At 50.4% G+C, this 23,532-nt stretch overlaps 7 protein-coding genes across 7 annotated transcripts; 6 read left to right on the forward strand and 1 right to left on the reverse strand.

Annotated features, from left to right (window-relative positions):
• Positions 1–2,280: 2,280 nt before the first annotated feature.
• On the reverse strand, positions 2,281–4,590 carry LOZ57_002307 (uncharacterized protein; the record flags this gene model as incomplete). The annotated part of the gene is made up of 1 exon (XM_049251382.1): positions 2,281–4,590. One exon carries the CDS (start codon positions 4,588–4,590, stop codon positions 2,281–2,283), a length of 2,310 nt encoding a protein of 769 aa, XP_049109682.1.
• Positions 4,591–6,028: 1,438 nt separating this feature from the next.
• Positions 6,029–7,940, forward strand: LOZ57_002308 (uncharacterized protein; the record flags this gene model as incomplete). Its single annotated transcript, XM_049251383.1, has 2 exons — positions 6,029–6,398; positions 6,565–7,940. The coding sequence occupies 2 exons, from the start codon at positions 6,029–6,031 to the stop codon at positions 7,938–7,940; spliced, it is 1,746 nt and encodes a 581-aa protein (XP_049109683.1).
• A 1,539-nt stretch (positions 7,941–9,479) lies between these two features.
• Positions 9,480–12,520, forward strand: AKL1 (Ark- serine/threonine protein kinase; the record flags this gene model as incomplete). The annotated part of the gene is made up of 3 exons (XM_049251384.1): positions 9,480–10,311; positions 10,364–10,461; positions 10,514–12,520. The coding sequence occupies 3 exons, from the start codon at positions 9,480–9,482 to the stop codon at positions 12,518–12,520; spliced, it is 2,937 nt and encodes a 978-aa protein (XP_049109684.1).
• Positions 12,521–12,999: 479 nt separating this feature from the next.
• NUT2 (RNA polymerase II mediator complex subunit) lies at positions 13,000–13,606 on the forward strand (the record flags this gene model as incomplete). Its single annotated transcript, XM_049251385.1, has 3 exons — positions 13,000–13,030; positions 13,094–13,190; positions 13,252–13,606. The coding sequence occupies 3 exons, from the start codon at positions 13,000–13,002 to the stop codon at positions 13,604–13,606; spliced, it is 483 nt and encodes a 160-aa protein (XP_049109685.1).
• A 780-nt stretch (positions 13,607–14,386) lies between these two features.
• Positions 14,387–15,445, forward strand: LOZ57_002311 (uncharacterized protein; the record flags this gene model as incomplete). Its single annotated transcript, XM_049251386.1, has 1 exon — positions 14,387–15,445. One exon carries the CDS (start codon positions 14,387–14,389, stop codon positions 15,443–15,445), a length of 1,059 nt encoding a protein of 352 aa, XP_049109686.1.
• A 2,523-nt stretch (positions 15,446–17,968) lies between these two features.
• On the forward strand, positions 17,969–19,054 carry LOZ57_002312 (uncharacterized protein; the record flags this gene model as incomplete). The annotated part of the gene is made up of 1 exon (XM_049251387.1): positions 17,969–19,054. The coding sequence occupies one exon, from the start codon at positions 17,969–17,971 to the stop codon at positions 19,052–19,054; it is 1,086 nt and encodes a 361-aa protein (XP_049109687.1).
• Positions 19,055–19,984: 930 nt separating this feature from the next.
• LOZ57_002313 (uncharacterized protein) lies at positions 19,985–22,918 on the forward strand (the record flags this gene model as incomplete). Its single annotated transcript, XM_049251388.1, has 1 exon — positions 19,985–22,918. The coding sequence occupies one exon, from the start codon at positions 19,985–19,987 to the stop codon at positions 22,916–22,918; it is 2,934 nt and encodes a 977-aa protein (XP_049109688.1).
• Positions 22,919–23,532: the final 614 nt, after the last annotated feature.

The raw sequence follows: 23,532 nt of genomic DNA on the forward strand, positions 1-23,532 counted from the left end.
TATAGACCGCGTAGACGGTGATGCCTGTCGAGGGCCAATATCTCACGATGCGCTCGAATCCACAACCAACGCAATATGCACAGCGCGTCAGCCACCGGCGTTTGATGTCGAGGACGGGCTAGACGAACTGCTAGGCGGTTAGAATGCACAATACGAGCCAATCCCACCGTGGACGGGGTCCGGTACCAGACTTGAGCGCAGGCCACGCTGTGCTCCGGCGATGGTTCTTCTGCACGGTGCTGACGACGCCGAAGAGCTTGTCAGGCAGCCGAATTATTGCCAACAGGCGCCCGGCCGACACAGCCCGGGCCTGGCGCCAGTTTGGCGTCACGAATCGGCGGGCGCAGGCAGCACCATTCCGCATGGCTCTGGGCAAACTGTAACTAAACTAGTTAGTTGCACGGCAGGCTGCCAGCCGGCAGCCAAATAGCCGCGAAGCTTTCGAACACGCCAGGCAAGGAGGTTGTGATGAGAGCCTGCCAGCTTGAAGACACAAAAAATGGAAACGAAGGACGAAAAAGCAGGAAACTTTTGTCTCGTCGTCATTCATAGTTAACTACTCAGTGACTCAGCACTGCTGCCAACTTAGCTCACGAACTATAGAGTATATAAACCACTTTCGCCCACTTCCGCCTCCCTCTCTCTCTTTCTCTCCCCATGCAGTAAGGTAAGCCACACCCCCCCCCTCTTTCCTCCCCTGCTTGTTGTTTGCTCGGCCTGCCGTGAGTGGAACTAGATATCTAACTACAGAGAGGTCAGCCTCTCTGTAAGCCGGGTCCATACCGGCAGAAGTGACTCCCGAGGCAAGTCGGGAGCCCCCAAGCCCCACCGCATGAGAGCCTGACTAACTTATAGATAGCCTGACAAACATGGCCTCTAGAAAATCTGTTGTTCTAATCATCGGCATATAGCCTCATATCGTAACAAGGTTTCTATCATTGGCGTGGGACTATTGAGTATGTGGGTTTCACATACCTTTCTGTGGGCTCTGTGGGCTTTGTGGGCTGTGGGCTGTGGGCTTTGTGGGCTATTAAGAGTCGGCTCGCCATCGCTTCTGCTGAAGAGAGTGATGATATTCAGCGACCAAGCTTATTGCTTCCACTTCGCCCCTTTCTGTGGGTGTTTGGAAGCATCTGCCTTGCGAGCACCTCTTATCTGACTCTTCATACAACACCCTATTCACATATACCCTTGTTCTGTCTTCCTATCTGTGGGCGTATGTTAGCATGATAGCCTTGTAGTGTATAGATCTTGACACTTAACCCTTGCCCAGCACCTATCTAGAACTCGATGTTTCTCCCTTTGTTTTCTATTAGAACCTATTAAATTCGTCTAAAGCCTTTAGGCTTATGATGGATGATGAGAAGAAGAAGAAGAAGAAGAAGAAGAAGAAGAAGCAGAAGGAATGGGGGTTTGTTTTGAGAATTTATACCCTCTTTTCTGTTCATTCGGAAGGAGCTATATACCCTCTAGATAGATGAAGAAATGCAAGTGCAACACGCCTGGTTCGTGGCCTTGTCCCTCGTTGCTACTATATACAGTATTTAGGTGTATTGCCGGGCTCTCCTTCCGTGCTGGCCTCCTTTGGTCCTTGACTGGAAGGCGGAGACGGGCCGTAGAAGGTGCTATAAGAGGTAACTCTTGCTCGTTGGCTAGGTAGAATGTCTACGCAATGGTACAGATATAGAGGACATGGATGGCAGCGTATTCTTACTGACGACACGGCAGAAGCGCCGACATAGCTGGAACCACTCGAACTGACAACTATTTCAGGGGTTGAATTACTATACAACTGATGCCATTTCGATGATCAAGAAACCAAGAACAAATACATAATAGCACAGAGAAACAAGTATGGGAAAAATTAGGCACACACTAGGGGGGGTAATCACAGGTAGCAAGTTTTTGAATACAGAAACTTCTTTGTTCATCAATCATAAAGCTCAACAGGATTTCCAGCCATCATGGTCAGAAGTATTCTTTTAACAGAAGGAATGCATACTGACCCTGAACTCCAGCGCTAATGATGCAGAAAACACAAATCAGGGGGGGTAGTAGTTAGCACTGAAACCGCTCAAGTACAGGCAGGAGAAAACAAAAGTCAAAGAACCATGGGGAGATACGCCGAGGGGATGTAGTGAATGGGAGTGTGCAAAACTCATGCAACGATATTGCTTTATGATTGTGTGAAAAACAAATCACAGTTCTTCTTCAGCCACTCTCACACACTCTTGCTCCCTCCTTTTTTTCAAAAATTCTCTTTTTTTTCTTGTTCTTTCTTCAATATCCCAAGCCAGATATGATCGAGTGTGTCTCGCTCAGAGGCAGCCCGCAGATCCCCAGAGCACGAACCTGGCTTCCTTTACGCAACCGCTGCAAACCAACAGCAACTTTCCAGGCCTCAGTCTCCGGCACCACAAACACATACTTCTTCCCTTCCTGATCTCGAAGACTCGCCCGAACCACATGAAGACCTCGCGTGCTCTCACCATCAGCACTCTGCCCGCTGCGACTCGCCTCAAGGCGACATTCGTTCTTGCAGCTTTTGAGCAAGGAAGCTAGATACGCGTCTGAATCTTCGCTGCTGATCGCCTTCGACGCCTGAGCCACTATGCGAAAGGGGTTGAGCGTGGGCGCGCTCGAGCGCGTGTTGGGCGGTGGACTTGCTCCCATCAAGGGACACCAGACTTCTACCAGTTTCATTGTCCAGGCCTTGATGTCCCATTCGCGCTGGGCGACGCCGCGCACGTCGTCGTCGACGAACATGCCTTCCGTTGTAATACGCAGAACCAGACCATCCGTGACGACGCCGCGGCCGGACACCAACTGCGCCACAGGGGTTTTCATAAAGGCATTGTTAAACGAATACACACCGTGGATGACGACCTTGTCAGGATTTTTGGTGATGTATGGACCCCGTCGAGATGGTGGCGGCGTCGTTCGCGCGGTCGTCCGTGAAGCATCGGAAAACACTGAAGATGCACACGACTTCTTTGGCGTCCCGGGCTTCGGACGATCGTATGGACGAAAAGAATACGCGTCGTCGTTGTTTACCGTAGTTCTTGCGCTAGAAAACGCGGTTTTCTGGGGTGAGGAAGGCTTTTGAGGAGAAGATGGCTTCGGTTCAGTCCTAGCGGACAACACTGATGGAGCTTTTCCGGCCTTTTCTGCAGCTGCTTTTTCTGCGGCCCGTTTTGCTATCGCTGCCTCACGAGCCGCCGCGAACCGGGCTGCCGCCTCCTGACGCGCCTTGTCCTTTGCAGCTTTCTCTGCCGCCTCCTTGTCGGCTGCTTCTTTCTCAGCGCGTTCTTTCGCTCTCTTTTCCTTCCACTCGCTATATTCTTTCTCGCGCACTTCTCTGTCGCGTTTCTGCTGCTCTTCTTGCGCGATTCTCTCTTGCTCTTCTTGCTTACGTCTCTCCTCGTCGGCGCGTTTCTTACGGAACTCTTCCATCTTTCTACGAACCTCCTCTTTTCTTCTCATGTCTTCCCTTGCCTTTTCCCAATCAGCCTTTTGTTTCTCCCGTGCCTGCTTGCTGTCTGATTTAGGCGCCATTTTTGGGTCCAGTTTGGGTTCTTTCTTGGGTTGCGGCATAGGCTCGGATTTAGGCTCAGGCTCAGGCTTCGGTGCAGGTTTGGGCGCTGGCTTGGCTTCTGGTGGTGTTGGAGGTTTGGGTTCAGGTGCTGGTTCGCTTTTTGGTTCAGGTTTTGCCGGTTCTGGTTCGGGCTTTGGTGCTGTTTTCGGCGGCGGGGCAGGTTGTGGAGGCGATTCCGGGGTAGGAACGCGATGAGGTTTAGGAGCTTCTCTCGGTCGATCTGCTTGAGGGGGGGTAGGAGGAGGTTGGGGTCGTGGTGGTGGCTGGTGGTAAGAAGATCGAGGAGGCGGCGATGACGATGTGTTGGCGCCAGGAAATGGATTGTCCGCATAATACTGGTGGCCGCCAGGAAATTGGCCACCCTGGTACTGGCTTCCTCCTCCTGGATACCGAGGGCCTGCGCCAGGTGACGGGCCGCCAAATCCCCCACCAGAGTATTGACCACCGAAATTCTGGTACTGGTGACCTCCTGCAGATGGATTGGGGCCGTCAGGCGGAGGGCCACCGCCTGGAGGTGATCCAGGAGGTGGTCCTCGTGGACCTCCACCTCCGCCTGCGCCCGGCGAGCCGTGTCTGTCGCGATTGCGAGGTCGCGGAGGGCTACCGCTACCACTGGCCGGCACGCCCTCTATCTGTGTCCTTCCGACGGTCCAACAAACGACGCCCACACCGATAACCAGCATTAAAACGCCCATTCCCCCGCTCTGCACCACTGTCGCAAACCAGTTTTTCAAAACCGGCAAGACGTTTATGTATAGAACGACACCCAGCAAGGTCGCCGCAACACCGGCTAGAAAGCTGTTTCGGTGGCATTGCAAGGAAGGGAGATACAAGAAACCGGAACCCGAGGAATGAGGAGGAATAATAAAAATGTCATAAGGCCCCTCCGGCAAGTCTGACGCTTTTCGATATTGCCCATCGTCTGCCCCGCCGTCTGCCGTCGTCCTGGGGTTCGCACCATGAGGCGGCGGCGGTGGAGGAGGCGGGCCGTCCATCTTGTGGGAGGAACGGGCCCTCGACAGAAGATTTTTCTAACAGAAGGAGAAGATTCTTTCCCACCACGCTACGTCCACAGTAGTTAAAACGAACGGTCTGGTATAGCTCGATTTGTCCGTCTTGGCAGGCGTTGCTTCATGATTAGAGAGACATAAGCTAGCTGGACAATCAGTTGGGCCTCGCGTGGCACTTTGGGCTTTGGCGATGCGCAGCAGCGTATTAGAGCGACTGGTAGCACGGGAGATAGGCAGTAGAATTTGCAATCAAAGAGAAGGCTGGCTCTAGTCGAGGATGCACAACGGGCGAGACCAACCCCAGTGTAACGGCGCCAGAAAAAGGCAGCGAGTCGAGCTCCGTGTCGAGAGGTGAAAGCGCGGGAGACGGAGCACAACAAAGAAGCGGGGAGAATAGCGAGAAAATAATAAAATAATAAGGGAGACGTGCGATCGAGGATCAACGGGGGGCGGCGCTGAGCGAATTGAAGCGATTATTCTGCAGCAAGGGCGTGTTCTCCGAAGTGGCACTGGCACAACGAGCGATACCCAGCCGGGGCAAGGATGAAAAATTCTCGAGTCCTCACTGGGCCGGTGCGGGCACGGCAGCGTCAGGCCGTCCAGGATCCTCCCGTAAACAAACGCTGGGTGTTGCCAGAGCGTTTTCAGTGGACGAGACCGTTGCTATCAGTCTGGCAGAAAACGCTAACGGCTGCGCGCCTCCAATCGGATGCCACGAGACGCCGCCAACCTGCCCACCAGCTGGGGAATTTCCTGGCAATAAATGTGACCGGCCCGCTGCCGTTGAGTTTATTTCGGACGCAGCTGTGGTGCCAATGCCGCTGTCTGGCCTGTGGTGGTGGGAGTCTGGAGAGGGGCAAATAATGATGAACTACGATTCTACAGGAGGAACGGCGTTGACAGCGAGATCTAGTCAACTAACTACGGAAACGGCCGACATAATCAAACAACACGGCACAGACAGGCAGCGACCCCAGCGTTAATAATAATAATTTAGTTTTCCATCGTAGCCACCCTTGCGATCCTCTTAATCTCACCGCTCCCTGGTGGAGCTGTTGGGGTAGCTGGGTTGGCGACAAACCAAGGTTGCAAAAGGACATGCTGCTACACCTACGATATGCACTACCCGCTGTTGCTCGTCTTGGTCGCTTGGATGCTGTGCGGTTTGCTGATGCTGTTCTGCAGCTTTGGCGACAGCCCGCGTTGTTTGTTTTTAAATTTCCACTCTTGGACTAGCGTATGTGACAGGATATCTGATTGGCTAACCTTATTTTGAGATGCCGGGCTGCTTAGTCACCTCCCGCTCCCTGGTGACTAGCCTAAATAGGACTGGCTCCGTTTCAACCCCAACCTGCCCAGCACCACGCAAGGTCTCCAACGAACTCCTTCGGCGCTCTGACGACTCCTTCATGCACAGACCGGTATGGCAGCCGCCACAGGTGACGAGCTCGCCCGTGGCACGGTCCGGAAGATAGACTTCATTCTCCTTCCGTTTCTGTCGCTGTTGTTTCTGGTAAACTCGCTGGACAGGTCCAACATCGGCAATGCCGAGACCGCCAATTTTACCCGCGATGCAGGACTGCAGAAGGGCGATCTGAACGATGCGATGGCGTGGTTCTTCGTCTTCTTCGTTGCGCTGCAGCCGGTCGGTGCGGCGGCTGGGCGGAAGTTTGGAATGAGCATATGGGTGCCGACTGTGATGAGCCTGTGGGGGGTGTGCACTTTGCTGCACATCTGGGTGAGGCGGCGGTGGCAGCTGATTCTTATTCGAATTGTCTTGGGGACATTAGAAGGTGAGGGCCTCTTCCCGGCTCTCTCAGCTACAGGTTCCCCGTCAAAAATCTCCCGTTGGAGAATCGTTGGGAACCTTGCTGTGATGATGCATGAATTAATGCCCACCCCTTCAGGGGTTTCCTGGCTCGCAGTCGTTTCATATACTAACAACGGAGATATTTCCAGCGGGCTTCTATCCCACAGCTGTGTCATATCTGTCGCTTTTTTACACGCGATATGAGTTTGGGCGGCGTCTAGGCCTATTTTACGGGTCGTATGGTGTGGCTGGTGCCCTTGGAGGTCTTTGTGCCTTCGTTGTGTTCTCCCGGTTTCCGTCTGACGACGACGATGCAGCAAAACGACTGGACTCTCATAGGTCGTGGAAACCTTGGCAAGTCCTCTTCCTAGTCGAAGGGCTTTTGACAATTGTGATTGCCCTTGTTGGCTTTCTCTGGCTGCCGAAGAGCGCCGGCACTGCGTGGTTCTTAAGTCCGGAAGAGAGAAAATGTGCCCAGGTGCGTGTTGCTGCTGATCGCGAAGTGGCTAATCAGCATCGATCGGAAACGGCATCGACTACGGACATCGGCACGGAAGAGGAATTCCTTGAAGAAGACGCAGAGCAGTCTCGCAGATTACTGGAAGACGAGCAGACAATGACCGAGAACAGGGCTATCGTTGCTGGCAGTGATGCATTCACCACAGATGCTGGGTTATCTAAGTCGGAGATGCTCTCGACCATCTTGTTTCTACCGATGATTCTCCCTATCCTCATCCTAAACATAGCGTCTGCAATTCCGAGTACAGGCTTTTCTATCTTCCTCCCGATAGTTCTATCCTCGATGGGGCTCTCGTCTCCGGTACACAGCAACCTCCTTACAGTACCTCCGTTTCTTCTAGCGTCGATAACTCTCTATCTCTTCATGCATTGGAGTGATAGGTCACACAACCGCTTTCGACCTATACTGGTCAGCCTCGGCGTCATTATGGCTGGACTTGCTCTCACTCTTTTACTCTCCCCGCCCTCGGGCCCTACCGGAACTACAATGCTTTATTTCTGCATGTGTCTGCTTTTGAGCGGCTGCTTCATCCCAAGTCCCCTCACCGTCGCGTGGTATGCGGGGAATATCCCCGACCCCGGAAAACGAGCGATCGTCCTTGGCATCAATGGTTATGGAAATCTGGCCGGAGTGTTTGCCACTCAGATATTTGCCCCCAAGTACCAAGAAGATGGATTCCGGATCCCGTTCCTGATCACCTTTGTGATTATTCTCTTGAGCCTTCTTGGGTTCGCTGGGCTCAGAGGTGTGCTTGGACTGATCAACGGAGCACGGAAACGATATCTACTTGGATGGTCCGAGGCCGATATTGCGGATGAGCAATCTTCGGGAATGGGCAGGAAGCAAAGCTGGGGCGAAAGGGCACCACCTCTGGTGATTGTTGGGGGAAGCCTCTGGGACAAATACGTGAGATATTATGTTGGTATGGGCCTTCTGGGTATGGATGCGGAGTCTATCAAGGTTAGACGAGGAGACGAGAAGTTAACGTTTTCTTATGGGTATTAACGATACAATCACGATTAGATCTGGACATGACTGCATATAGATGATATATATTAATTGCTAAAATTTTTCAATTAATGGCGAGGCCACCAGTTGATCACCATTTGTTGCCTTGTGTCCCTGGGATGTTTTGCAAGTTCTGGATCCGGTTGGCCCGCAAATCCCACCGCTTTTCCTAACATCATAATACATACAAAAGCTTAACTATCAAATATATAACCGCTCATCAAAGGTATCAAAGTCTCCTTTCCATCAGCGAGCAATGATGGTGTCTGATGGAAGACTATCCTGCAGCCTATTTCAGCGGATTATCTATTATGTTCTCATTGCCGATATTGCATCACCGTACGCCTTGAAGATAAGATCATATAGATGTTTCGGGCCTTGCGGGGCCCCGACTATCAGCCCCTGTTCCCCACGAGGAAGGGGTATATCCCAGATAGTTCAGCAAAGGAGTTTGACAAACTCAAATTTCGGAGGGAACTCCTCCAGCAGATATTCAACCCCGTCAAGTTGCATATCTCCATGCTTCGTTCTTGCAATTGCCTTGTAACTCCCAGTATACCACCCCTTTAGCGTATTGTCTTTGGGTTGATCCTGTGGCTGTTTCGATTTTTTCCAGCCTTGTCGTGCACACTGAGAATCTAACTAACAGCCTGGCTGTCAATGTAGATGCTCATGGATGGGTCAAAAAGTGTGGTCACCAGGACACTGAAGCCAAAGACAGGAAGAAAAGGCAGAAGAGGAAGAGGCCATATTGCCACCTATGCCTGGAAAAACCCACCCTACCCGTGGCAGGCGCACTCAGAGGGAGAGTCGGATACTCAGCAGAGTATACCATGCAATCGATTAGGCAATACTGGCTGTATTAGTAGTAGTGGGGGTAGATCGAAACCATGAGCTAGCTGCATTTTGATAAAGCGGCCATATACTCCGTACTCATACTACATCCGAATATTAATTTGACTCTTTGAGGAATATTTTGCGTGCTGATCACTTCGAAGACAGGTGCTCCACGAAGCTGCTAGGTGTTAGCATGGAAAGAAGACGGCAGCTTCCGGGCTCAGAATCGTGAAGGAGACGCCCAGCTGCTTCCATCATTACCGGAATAAACTTCTCTCTGATCTGTTCAGTTATGATCCGATGAGTGACGTTTCGTACGCGTCTCGGCGTCAAAGATACCCGTATTACCGCATAAAACGACCGTCACGGCGGTACCGGAAACAGGATAACGCGGTTTCCGGCTGCCTGCGCTGTCGCTCTCCGGCTTCACGTCTTAACGGCTGCGGGCGAGGATCATCCAACTCGCAACCTGCACACATTTCTACTGTTCCGGCTGTCTATTCTTCGGCAGCTTTTCTTCCTCTGTTATATCTGCCCGCCCTTTAACCCCAATGCACGGCTGTTCCTGATTACTGACCCTCAAGGCTCCCTGATCCTGGCTGCCAAGTACATGCATCGTCGAGTCTCCTAACACTGTGCTTATTTGTTCGCCCCGCAAGCCCACGAATTCCCCCTTCGGCCGTCTTCTTCGACTGCCCGATGACCTCCGCAGCTGTGGTGCCGGCAGGCACCTTTATTCCCGGAACGAAAGTCCAAGTTGGAAACCACCGTGTCGTCATAGAAAAATACCTCTCGGAGGGCGGTTTCGCCCATGTCTACGTCGTTCGCCTCCCACAACCTGTTGACGGCTCCGACACTGCGGTGCTGAAGCGCGTGGCCGTTCCAGATAAGGCAGCTCTGGCGAATATGCGCACTGAGGTGGAAACCATGAAGAAGCTGAAGGGACACCGACATATTGTGACATATATTGATTCGCACGCATCGCAGCTTAAGGGTGGTGGATATGAGGTGTTTCTGCTTATGGAATTCTGCGCCGGTGGCGGGCTGATTGATTTCATGAACACGAGACTGCAAAATCGGTTGACGGAACCGGAGATTTTGAAGATATTCACGGACGTAGCAGAGGGTGTTGCTTGTATGCATTACCTCAAACCTCCTTTACTGCATAGAGATTTGAAGGTGGAAAACGTTTTGATCTCGCTAAATGGATCTTCGTACCGGTACAAGCTCTGTGATTTTGGATCTTCCGCGCCCCCTAGGCCGCCTGCGACTTCTGCTGCTGAGGGACGGTTGATCGAAGACGATGTTCAACGCCATACTACCTTGCAGTATCGGAGCCCGGAAATGATTGACGTATACCGAAAACAGCCAATAGACGAGAAAAGCGACATATGGGCACTAGGTGTGCTCCTATACAAACTTTGCTATTATACTACTCCTTTCGAAGAGGTAGGGCAGATGGCAATTTTGAATGCCAGTTTTAAATATCCCGCGTACCCACATTTCTCCGATCGATTGAAGCTATTGATAGGTAAGATGCCTCTACCAAACGGATTGGAACATCGTCTAACGGCTCGTTTTAGCGACAATGTTGAAAGAAAACCCACAAGATCGGCCAAATGTATACCAAGTATTGCGTGAAGCATGTCATATGGGAGGAAAAGAAGTTCCAATTCGAGACGTAAGCGTATTATACCCTGTAATCATGCTTGAAGGCTAATTCGAAATTGTAGATTTATGCTGGCCGTACACAGTCAGAAGCGCGACAATATCAGAAGTTGCCAATTACCGCTGAAACACCAAAAATTGGTGCTATATTCTCCCCGCCTATACAAGAGACTCAGATAATACCGGAAATTGCTCCTATGAGAAGAGGTAGACCTGTGAAGCCTATCTCAACTCAACACTCTGCCAAACCAAGCCCATCACCTCTGCGAACCCCTGCACAGGACCCATTTGCTGCCCTTGACGGAGGAACCAAGAAAACAAATGCGGATGAGCTTTCTTCTAGATTTCCAACATTAGATCAATTTTCTCTTATTCACGAAAAAAGCGGCAAATTTGAATTTGAACCCACTGTGGCTGCTGATACAAATGCGCCAACGGAGGATCTTTCCAAGAGAATAACAAACGCTCTCGCAGATGATGCTTTTGTTAAACCCCCCACAGCTCCTCCTCAGAGGAGTCCAGCTCTGGGAGGACAGCCTACTAAAGTTTCACGAAAATTTACAGAAGAAAACATGACTCAGACAAATATTCGCTTAGAACCTCTACCGCCAATCTATCAGCCCAAGCCCCAAAAGCCAGTCATGATATCTACCGGTACAATGACATCCCCATCTCCGCCCCCTCCACCTGTAGATAATGTCACACTGCCGGCCAAGCCGTCTCATAGGCTCTCGGAAACACCCCAAATCAAGCGACAATCTTGGGACCATGGTCTTAACTTGCTGGGTAAGTCGCGGGATATTCTAGGACGACGGTCTTCCAGGAATCTTTCATCAGATGACCTCCCCAAATCACCTGCATCTTCCAGGCCCTCTCTGGAAGGACCTCGCCCATCAGCCACCGACTTGAACGATCCTTTAGCCACTCGCTCAAAGTCCGCAAATGCAAAGTCACGACCATCCAGCGCATATTTTGGGTCACGAATCGAAAATTTAAGGGACCAGGAACCCTCACCTTCGCTATATGGGTCGAACTCGCGTCAAGAATCCAATGATAGTGGCGAGCTACTTCGCCCAGTACGTTCAGATACAGACCGCAAAATCTCATCCGATGTCGATTACTTAAGAGCCAAAGAAGAAGAAGAGCAAAGTCGCAAGCAAGAAAAGCGATCCAGCACGGGATCGAAACATGTGAAACGCTCGAGTCTATCCTCTCTATCGCTATCCGGCACAAAAACGCTATTCGCCGGTAGATTTGGTGATGCTTTCCGTCGATTCGAAAATAATGGCACTCACGACCCTAAAGGCCTTTCCCAGGAAGAGCGATATGCCGACCTTAGCCCAATTACCGGGTCGGAAATTGCCGATATGAGCGATGACGGCCCCTCCGCTGAAGAAGACCATTTGTCCCCGGAAACGCGACGTGAGCTCGAACGGCGCCGACTGTCACAAGAAGAAAAGAGAGTTGCCAATGCTGCGGCAGAATATCGACAAAGGGTAATTGAAAAGGGAGGGTTGGGTGGATCGGCTGAAGGGCCGAAATCGTCTGTGATACAAAATAAGGTCGAGTCCCTCCTCAAAGAAAATGTTAAACCCTCGACAAAAACTGCTTCAGGGTATGGTAAATATACTGATGCAGAAGCTGCTTTGCAGGCGAAGCAGTTTGAAGGTCCTGTCGAGAGGGCAACGCCGAATGTGATTCGAAGACCCCCAACTTCAAATCAAGAGTTCGTTCCACGGCCGTCGTCAAAAGATATCCAGAGCTCTAGCGGATTCAAACATGCGCCTGAACCTCCACATGTCCAATTACCAATACGCCCTGGCCCTCGACCCGTTGCACCTCCAAAGCCAAAAAGTTTGCGCAGCACCGGTGAATCACCAACAGACGCTGTTTCTGAGGGGCGTTTCCCAATCGACCGCAAGCCCTCTAATACCAAAGAAGACTGGGAAATCAGCTTCAGCCGCCGATATCCAAGTCTTTCTGGACTCGAATTGGTAGAAACGGAAATAGACTTGCCTACACCTACGACCGCGAGCCACAAAGTACAGCTGATGCGTACAAAGGAAGTATAGCTAATGATATGTGGTATATTTGCATATGTTTTCGCATTATTTCTCATTTTACCTGTATAAATTTCTTAATTTTTTTCCACCATCGCATATAATGATTTTTATCTCGACGGGCAACATGTCGGACCTAAATGGATATATGGCTTTTCCTCTACAGCTTAGCCTGTATACTCCAAGGCAATTCCTTTGGACATGTTTTGTTTATGCAACTTATGCAGACTGTTGTCTGTACCTTTGTCTTTGTTTCTGCATTTTGAGCGAATGTCTTACGTTGAAGCATCAGTATTAAGGACAATACATGATAGATTTACTCCGTACTCATCATATTCAAGCATGGAGATTGTTGTTTTTTGGCCGAGGTCGGATATTTGATTATGTAATCATAGCTAGAAGCCAGCCTGCGCTTTTATTGTCTTAAGAATTGACAAATTCACTGTTGGAATAATTGGAGTCCTGAGTACATCAGTATCGACAGGCAAACTATGGCGCCAGTAACATTGAGCCAGATTGACGGTAAGCCTTAAAGCTGCCCTTAGACTTGATACAGCCATGGATGCTAAGACCTCCTGTCGCAAGATGACCTCAAAGACGTAATTCAGAATTTTTTCGAAATCCAGTCAGCAGTGCATGGATACCTGGGCCCAGAGACACAGCAAGAACTTGTCAAGAAACTGTTCGTTCCCATTCCCGCCCTTGCTTGCTGTCCGACAACGATGACTTGCTAACCCCCGCAGAAAATCGTTGACCATTTCCCTTCAAACGCTCTCCGCACATTCTGCAGCAGATCCGTCGTATGTTGAACCGTCACTATCCCGGCTTAGCTTCTCCTCGCCGAATCCCCCTCTACACAGCGTCAAGCTGCCGCCTGAAATCATCGACTATGTCGACGCGGCGCGCAACCCGGATATCTACACGCGAGAGTTCGTGGAGCTAGTGCAGAAAAGCAACCAGGATCTGAAGGGAAAGATGGAGGCGTTCGCCAGTTTTCAAGAGGTGCTAGCTAAGGAGATGGAGAGCGCAATGCCAGAATGTAAGAAGGAGATTGAAAGGGTGATGGAAGCGACCGGAGGGAAGACTAGGAGTTCGTGACATGATTGTGGCTGGGAGACGCAGCAGAAATCCTTCATTCATGCATTATTGAAGTGAAGCGGGGAATCAAATGCTGTCCGGGGCTTTACACTACGGAGTACTGGAGATGGTTTGATTTCGAACGACTCTAAATGGTGGAAGGAATAGCAGGTTTCAGAGGTGCAGGGGAGCCGCCTGCGGGTTTGCGGGCGCCGTTTGATCTCTTGTGAAAACAGCACCTTCTACTCCGGACTCCGTACGAATGACGGAGTCGAGAAAATCCCGTAATTTTCCGAGCTATGACGATTCGGGAGCTGCCCAGAATACTCCTTCACTGCGGGCTTGCAAGGGGTGCTACGTCCACCGTGCGCGTAGCTCAGTCCAACAAAACGAAAACGAAACACCGGAAAAGTATTGAAACGGCCTCACCGCTCGATTGGGGGCCCGATGGTTCTGCGATGGTGGCGTGAACAGGGTGCCAGGAAGCGTCGAGATGCCCACCTCTTCTGCCTCCCCTCGCACAGAGAATCGTCGATTATTATTACTCCGTACGCAGTACTTTGTACGGAGAATTCTCGTTGCCTTTGGGTTGTCTGACTAAGCGGAACAACCGTTCGCCTGGTTCGGCTAGCGCTTCCCAGTCGATATCCTTGCGAGCCGCAAACCCACACAATCGAGCAGAACTTCGGACTTTCAGACATCGATTTATTTTTATTAAACAGCCGGCGTTGTCTTAACTTGCTCCCGAAGCGAGGGAACCCCAACTGCGGTTGTACGCCCCTTATTATATATATTATCATCATGCCGCTCCTTCAGCTTCCCCCGGAGATTCTGATACTAGTGATGAACTACGTGGGATCTGCTTATTTCCGCAAGGACGTAAGGCGCCTTACCGTCTGTAAATATTGGTTCGTCTTTGCCCACGCCTCGTGTTTCAAGCATCTCCGGCTCTCACAAGCCGCTCTTCTGGACTTGCTCTTTTCCCAAAATGCCGAAAGAGGTTTGCTTGTCGTCCAAACGCTTGTGGAAAGCTTGGACTTGGAACTTAAAGGATTCGAAAACTGGAACCGCCTTCCCGCGTTCTTAGAGTATCTTTTGCAGGGTGTCAGTGCTCCCGATATCGCCCCTAGCTGGGATAAACCCACCGGATGCGCACTGCGTGCAGAGTGGACGGTGATTTTGAACCGCAACCTAACCAGATTCGCGGCCGCAATCAACTCTTCTCGAAAACTGCGAGTCCTCCGTATCCATGCCTTCAGTGAACGTCATCCCCTGTTCCCTTTACTTCAACGTCGCAACTACCTCATGCTACCCACAGTACGCGACTTGCTATCTGTGAGCAATTTAAGGCTCCTCGACCTTGATCTGTGTGGCACCACGTTAACCTCAACAACAGAAACTCCGAATGGCGAGTTTCATATCTGTGCAAGTATTGGTACCCTTCTTCCTACTTTAAAAGGTCTTCGCCTGCGCATGCGCAGCATCTGCGCGGATGTTTTGAAACCCCTGCCGCATAAGACCAACTTGAACTTAAAAGAGGTACTTATAAATCTCAGTTTGTTTGATAGGCCTCCATTGACCTCACCAAAGTCGGCGCACTCCGCACGGTGTGGGTCAACTGACGGGGCTTTTCTTACACTAAAGACAGAGATTAAAGATCAAGCAAAAGCTCTTTCAGCGCTTATGGCATATCCCCAAAAAGTAAGAATTCTAACTCATAAACTCCCGGGCTTCGAAATTCGGTCATTCGATGTTATGACTGGCAAATCCATGATACTTCCGAACAACCTAACCTGGGGCGATGACGGTAAGATTGTCAATGAGGAGGATCCGGATCAGGACTCTGAATTTGAAATTTAACGCATTTGACTCTTGAAAGCATCGCGGCTGTCTACGTATGTGCGGGCCTAAGCACATGTGGCTTTAATCTAGAAAAATCCGTGCTGCGATATGTAACAGTGAAGTAATTTTTAGTTTTTATTCAAGAGACCAGGGTCTATCACCCTAGTGAAGCCTCGCCTTAAAAATCACTAGGCACGAAGCCATCCTTCGGGCCATTATTATTGCTTCGAACGGTAGTCCAACATTAAGCCTTCCGTCTTCATTTTTCCACCAATCTACTCCTCTGTTTTCCATCACTCTAGAAAGAGGCAGGGAGCTGTATACTTTATTAACCTGTTCCTAAGCAATACTATTGCCGTACGTCATCCCTGCGACTCTTTTTCTGACCGCAAGGCTTTACCGAGGCGAAATGATGACGATAGGTACGTGATTTAAGCGCGTCTAGTTAGCTTGAACGTAGCGCTCTATTTTGGCTATGCCTCATATTGCATTTTTCATGCAACCAGGATGGTTTTCCTTTCCCCTGCTCCATGTCCTATACATAAATTACAAAACGACAGCCTCAAACTCAACAATTTGAGGACTTCCCTCGCTAGCTATATACATTCGGGAGAAACTGAAGGCTGTTATCATAGCTTCTCGATAGTGACAGCTTGGACGCTGCTCCAACCAATGGCCGTGATCAAATTGTGCCCCGTACTCGTTGTCAGAATAAAAAAGGTTGTACTGGCCAAGATGACATCGTTATGAGAAAAGGGCGCCGGGCACGATCCCCTAATAAACAATAGTCGGGGAGGCATCATTTTCAACGCCCAGCATGCCGCCAGCCACGTGGGGCGATCAGGATTCAAGGCATGATTTCCCATTTCCCCCCTCTGGTTGCAAGATTATTCTAGGGAGGTGTGCGGAGGACCAGGCGATGAATAGTGATCTCTATGATCGCCTCTATCCCCGCATTGAAACCGGCCGATCCGATTGAAAGTCAGATTCTGCAGCTCCACAAAAAGATTCGCCAGCTGTTGAACCACTTATGAGTGGGTACCAAGAAGGCGTGTATGGAGTATATGGGGAAGGGTTCGTCCACCTAGGTATACTCTATCAGCAGATAAGAGTGTATGGGAGGCCGGAAGGTCGGCCGCGAGACATCTTGAAGTCGAACACCTGAGATCCCGAAATGGAGGTATGGTGAGAATGATGTTCATCATCGTAGCTGTTGCGCCCAGTAATGAGATATGCTCGCCATCAGCTTGTAGGCTGATATGAGATCCAAACCGCCCAGTTAATGTTGTCTGCGATAAGGTTCTTAAAACCAACAACAAAGCGCGAGTGATCGATATTCCAGCCCATATCGAGAGATAAGCTGGTCTGGCGCTTCCGCCGCGAGTCTATTGCGAGTTTCTGCGGATAGTCGAGGAGTCGCCGAGGTGCCGGTATTGCTCCGAGCCGGAAGACAGAGGTGGGTGGGTAAAGTCCGGTCAGCCTTCGCTAGGTCGATCCAGACTAGCCGTCGGACAGGTAGCTAGTTTGGCCAGGCCTAAATAAAGACACGCCGACGAGGCGGTCGCTGCGATGCTGAGCGGCACGGACGTCACTGGGCAGCCACGCGCAGTCACGGGGGTGGGCAACCTCCACGCCGCGCCACCACCGTCGAGGATCTCCAGCCCACCAGCCCACCAGCCCACCGACACGCAGACTCAACGTCCGTCCACCGTGGTGGCTCTGCAGGAGTGGGTGTCGCCATCGAAACAGCGCCCTGAGCGTTGGCTGCTAGGTGGCCAAAGTTCGCCCCAGGGCCCCAGTGGGACAGAAACACTGGTTCTTGGGCCTTACCGCTGTCACCCCGCGCTGGAATCAGGGCTCATCCACGACCCGAAGCCCGTCTGTGGGCGAATCTGCCTCGCCCACCGCCCAGCTGGCCGACACGTCTCCAGAGTGTGCCAAAATGTCGATCGGGAGCCCGCTGGCTGCCGGCACGGACCTGGCCTCTTCACGCAAACTCTCAGCTGGAGGTCGATCCCCAGCCCAGGCCAGCCAAGGGATCGGCGCGTCTTCACGTAACACACGTTTTCACTGACAAACCGGAGGTGCCAAAGTTTCGGCGTCCGTGGTTAGAGATGGAGTCCACCCTCTGACCGACCTGGTTGTGGCTGCTTGCCTCCCCGCCATCTCGGTGCTGAGGTGCACGGGTATGGCCACCTACAGAGCTGCGAACCAGTGAACTGACTTCGGTGTTGCCGCCTGTTACACGGAGAGCCGCCCAATTTCCTGGAATCCTGGGCGATTTCAGCTCTAAAGTATGGCCGCTTGTTGGCGGTGGAGCGTGCCGCTGGCGCGCTCCTTAAAGGATCTCTATGCTTTAATATATCCCTGACGGTGCGCCGATCGCCTCACCACCCAACTTCCTCTCTTCTTCCTTAATTCTTTCAACCATGGCACCGCTGGGGAAACCTGCGGGCTCAGGTCGTTCAGTTTATACTTATTGATATAGCTCGTTGGCGCAGAGTCCGGAGAGGCAGCGGTTCACCGTCGGAAGCGGGCGAGATGGTGACCAGCGGCTTGTCCGGTGCATACAATGGAGGGAGTTTGACGGTCAAGGTGACGATCGCGACGTTTCTCGGGGTGGCCTGCTACAACGCCATCGAACTGTGCATTCTTATTTTTGTCACCTTCAACCGATATCGCGGACTCTATTTCTGGAGTTTACTCGTCGCCGGCATTATAGGGGTAGTGCCCTACTCGATTGGATACCTGATCAAGTTCTATGATCTGATAGACTCGGTATGGCTTTCTGTCACGCTTATCACAATCGGCTGGTGGAGCATGGTGACAGGGCAGTCCGTCGTTCTTTATTCCCGATTGCATTTGGTCCAGCGCGATCGAGTTATCCTTCGCCGCGTTCTGGCTCTCATTATCGTTAATGCGATTATATTCCACATCCCAACGACGGTTCTGACCTTCGGGTCCAATTCGGAGTCCAACCATGAGTTCATCACCGCTTACTCGATAATGGAAAAGGTGCAAATGACGGGGTTTTGTGTGCAAGAGCTGCTATTGTCGACACTCTACATTGTAGAGGCTGTCAAAATCTTGCGATCATCCTCCGACAAAGGGAGCCGAAGAATTATTTACCAGTTGTTGGGCATTAACTTCATTTTCATTTTGATGGATATCGGACTCCTTACAGCCGCATACGCAAATTTCTACGTTATCGAAACGACTCTTAAGGCGATGATCTACAGCGTCAAGCTGAAACTAGAATTTGCAGTGCTGGGAAAACTTGTTCGCATCGTCCATTCTCACTCGTGGAACCCCGAATTTAATCACGGCTCTGATGGGTTACCCGATTTCGTTAATGGTAGCCTTCTCACCACCGACGTCACACGAGCGCCGATGTCTGGAAATGGGCCACCAAAACCTCCGTGGGTGCTCACCGATGGCTCCGATAGACTCGATGAAGAGTTGGCTTATCGAAGAAACCGCTCTCAAAGCTCCCCATCTTTACACACCATGACCTCGAAAAATTCCGTAGCAGTCTGGCGTCGCCCTGTTTCAACAGATGGCATTCCAGGAGTTCTACCTTCACCAACAAACAGCAAATCAACCAACTCGAGTTGGCTGCTACCTTGAAAATTATAGAGGCGTTGAAAAATGTTCAAGACATCGAATCACGGCACCGGAGTAAAAAAAGGACGCTCTATCCACTAGCATGGTCAGATACCGTGACTTTAAGTCATGGTATGTCTACAAATTTTCTTAGGAAGGTTCGTCTTATACCTTATAACGGTGTTTCTTTGCCCTTACTCTTTTAGAATCACTTAACCGTTAAGTAACTAACTCTTGGTCAATAGGAAATTTATCCGTGCCCCGCAATATATTTGCGAGAATCAAGAGATCCGCCGGAAACATGTGGTTGATTTGGGGCATGAAAGCACCCAATAGAACCACACGCGGCACGCCACGTCCCTTCGCTCCCCCTACTCAACAAATACACGGGTCGGAAGTAGAGTTCCTGTGCGATGGCGAGATCTCTTGCTTGCCCGCTAGGAACGAGGAATGGCGATATGTGCCATCAATTGGCAATTCTGTATCAACATAGCTTGTGGGATGCTAAAACAAGCCCCACTAGTATTCATAGCCGTCTATTGTTGTTTCGGCATCTAGTTCAAAGAAATATCTCACTCAGCAGAGACTTGTAACATATTATATAAAACAGACAAGGGTGATTAGAAAAATCCCCTGATGTAAAAATACTTCGATTATATTAGGTAAAAGAATTTATATAGCTACTTTATACTCGTGCTGCTCTAGCTGGGGTTCCGTACTAGATCTCTGGAGAAGCGTTGCAGTCTGTATCCGTAGGGCCAAAGGGGGTATATTAGGGCAGGTTGGGGCTATTTCGGCGCGGATTATCTGCTCCCGAGAACCCTATCAAGTCAAATCAATTCGGCAGAATACGTGCGCGACAAGCAGCTCTGACACCTTCCCATCTTCGCTGATGGAGAAATCGAAACATCTTGGTCTACTCCGGGCTTTCTCCTGATGGGCTCCATGCCCAACATGGCGCCAACGACTCGACGCCGATTCAGCCCGCTCGCATTCACACCTGGCCCAGTTACCATCGTATCATCCCTGATATACATTGCATTCCTCGTTCCACTAATTGTTATTCAACACGTTGTCCCGCCTGCGCCCAGGTCGAACCCAACGGGCATTGATTTATCCGAGGCATGGTCTGATCTGCAGCATTTGACCGGTGGGTTTCATCCGTATAACAGTCGCAGGAACGATGACGTCCGCAAATGGTTATTGCAGCGCGTAGACAATATCTTGGATACGTCGCGCCAGGCATACAGCATCGATGGTGCAACAAGTGTTGCGGCCCCGGATGTGATTGTGTTTGATGATACGCTTTCCAATTTGACGTTTTCTGATGGCCGCGTTGGAAACAAGCCTATCACGGGTGTCTACTTCGAAGGAACAAACATTATTATTTACATTCGGGGCAGTGACGACGATAAAGAGACATGGTGGGATGTTCCTAATGGCAAACCAAAAGGCAAGGGAGGGGTCCTCGTCAACGCTCATTATGACAGTGTGTCAACTGGGTACGGAGCTACTGATGACGGCGTTGGAGTCGTGACGGTACTTCAGCTCTTAAAGTACTTTACTTTCCCCGGCCACCAACCTCGCAAGGGTCTTGTTCTTCTTTTGAATAACGGCGAAGAGGATTATCTTAATGGTGCCCGCGCATTTGCCCAACATCCATTATCAAAATTCACACATACATTCCTGAACCTGGAGGGTGCTGGTGCGGGTGGACGTGCAGCCCTATTTCGAACAACAGATATGGAGGTTACGCAATTCTACGGGAAAGCCAAACATCCATTTGGCTCTGTGATCGCTGCAGACGGCTTTAAGCTGGGGCTCATCCGCAGTGAAACGGATTACGTTGTGTTCAATGGTGCTATGGGGCTACGAGGCCTGGATGTCGCTTTCATGGAACCTAGATCACGCTATCATACGGATCAAGATGATGTGCGACATACAAGTATGGGTTCTCTTTGGCACATGTTGTCAGGGGCCATCGCAACTATAGAAGGCCTAGTATCCTACACGGGTAACAATTTTGACGGCCCAGCTACCAAAAATGGCCATGTAAACAGTGGAACGGGCACATATGGTGTTTGGTTCGATTTCCTTGGCTCATCGTTTGCCGTGTTCCGCCTACATACCCTCTTTGGAGTGTCCGTGGCTCTTCTTGTGCTTTGCCCCATTATTCTATTCATCACGGGTATAATTCTGAGCAAGATGGACAAGATGTACCTCTTTTCTGTGTACAAAACTATACCGGAAACCTGGGAGACTATACCAGTTCAAGGTTTGCGAGGCGTATTTCGCTATCCCGTCATCCTTATCGTCTCGTCCGGAATACTCATGGGCCTATCTTACCTGCTTGCTAAGGTAAATCCTTTTATCGTTCACAGCAGCAGGTATGCTGTATGGAGCATGATGATATCTGTTTGGATATTTGTTACGTGGTTCTTGAGCTGCGTAGCCGATTTTTCCAGGCCGTCGGCATTGCACAGAGCATACGCCTTTACTTGGCAATTCCTTTTCATGTGGGCTGCACTTGTGGCCAATACAGTCCTGGAAAATCAGTATCATATCGCAGCAGGTTTTCCTGTAGTATTCTACTTTGCTGCGACATTCTTGGCCACTCTACTGTCCTACCTGGAACTTTTCGCCCTGCCTAAGAAAACTGAGTATGCTCGGGATCAGAGCCAGTTCCCTGACCGAGTTTCGAGCAGCCGCAGCAGCCGGCTCATGTCACCTTCGGCAGAGGAGTTGCCATTGCCATCTAGCAGCAGTAGACTTAGTTATGAAGCAACCCATGATGAGGATGAAGAGCCCACAGAATCTACCACTTTGCTTGGCAGACAACCAAGACCTACTTTCGCAAACTATATGAGGACAAGGCTGGATCCGGAAGGCGGCGATGCTACTGACGACGAAGGATATATCGAAACCGGTGTTTTTGGCGAAGAGCAGAAATGGAGCGCAACCTTGCCTTCATGGATATGGATTATACAATTCCTCCTACTCGCACCTATCGCCGTACTTTTTATTGGCCAAATTGGCCTTTTCCTTACGTCGGCTATGAATCAAGTTGGCGCCGATGGAATCCGAATGCTTGTGGTTTACGCCGGAATATCTGGACTGTCCATATTGCTTCTTCTACCACTCGCACCATTTGTTCACCGGGTCACTTACCACATTCCTACATTCCTCCTGCTTGTCTTCATTGGCACCCTCATCTACAACCTTGTCGCTTTCCCATTCTCTTCCGACAATCGCCTGAAAGTATTCTTTGTCCAAGAAATGGATCTAGATACCGGTCGAAATGAAGCTTCTTTGGTGGGCGTCGATCCGTTCATTAAAGACATAGCGGCCTCCATACCAAGCGCATCAGGAAACATAACCTGCGTTCCAGATAAGATGGCTGGACGAAGTAAATGCTTTTGGAAGGGCCTCGCCCCTAATGTTGTTGATGGAACACCCAGCGACAAGTGGCTCACGTTTAATATGACCGAACCTACAACCCAGACAAAAAAGAACAAGCCTACCTTGCTTCACTCCCGATTCCATATCTCCGGTAAAAACACCCGGGCTTGCAAACTTCGATTCAACAACGCCGTGAGCGATTATTCCATCTCCGGCTCCGCTCTAGACAGCCGGATGCCCCATACCGTCCCGCAAGGTATCTCTGATATCCGGCTTTGGAGCCGGACGTGGGAGAATAACTGGATCGTTGACGTTTGGTGGGATAAAGATGACTTTCAAGAATTGCATGGGAAGGCTGCGTGTTTGTGGAGTGATGCTAACGAACCTGGGGCCATACCCGCGTTGGATGAACTAAGGCTGTTTGCGCCACCGTGGGTGGCTATCTCAAAAGCCCATGATGGGCTAGTTGAGGCGAGTCGTAACTTTTGAGGTGGAATCATGCCGATTTTAGAGGAGAGGCTAGATATGATTTTATGCGCTTTCCTTGGTAGTAGTCGTGGTTGCTGGCTAGGAAACTCGGGTTGAACTATTTTTCACGTATAATGTATGTATCTATGATATCCGGGGGGTTCGTGTTGTATTTAAACTCTTAACAATAAATCATTTGACATATTTCTCTACGAGCGCTCCATAGTATGCACTTATGTGTCGGTATATGCGTTCATTCGGGCATCTTTCAAGAAAAGCACCGCGTGTCAACCTAGACTCCTGCCATGCAACCCTCAAGCTACCCTGCAAATGTAATGAACATCAACTAGGTATGACTTCAGCAAAAGCCACAGTGATAATGAACATATCTCCTTGGTGCCATTATGCCAGTCAACTATCACCTATAAACAAAAATGCCGCGCTCATGCTATCATTAACATCGTAGCCTGACACCAACTCACCACCTTTTCAGCAATCAATCTCCCAGAAGCAATCGCAAGATACAGAAGAAGGAAAAAAGCCAATGCAAGTTTATTTGAAAAACGAGACATGCAAAGATATCAGGATATCAGCAAAAATAAAATTGATCGGATACAGCCTTTTATACGACAGTA

The sequence above is a fragment of the Ophidiomyces ophidiicola genome, assembly GCF_022830035.1.
Source record: "Ophidiomyces ophidiicola strain CBS 122913 chromosome Unknown scaffold_6, whole genome shotgun sequence".
NCBI classification, from domain to species: Eukaryota; Fungi; Ascomycota; class Eurotiomycetes; order Onygenales; family Onygenaceae; genus Ophidiomyces; species Ophidiomyces ophidiicola.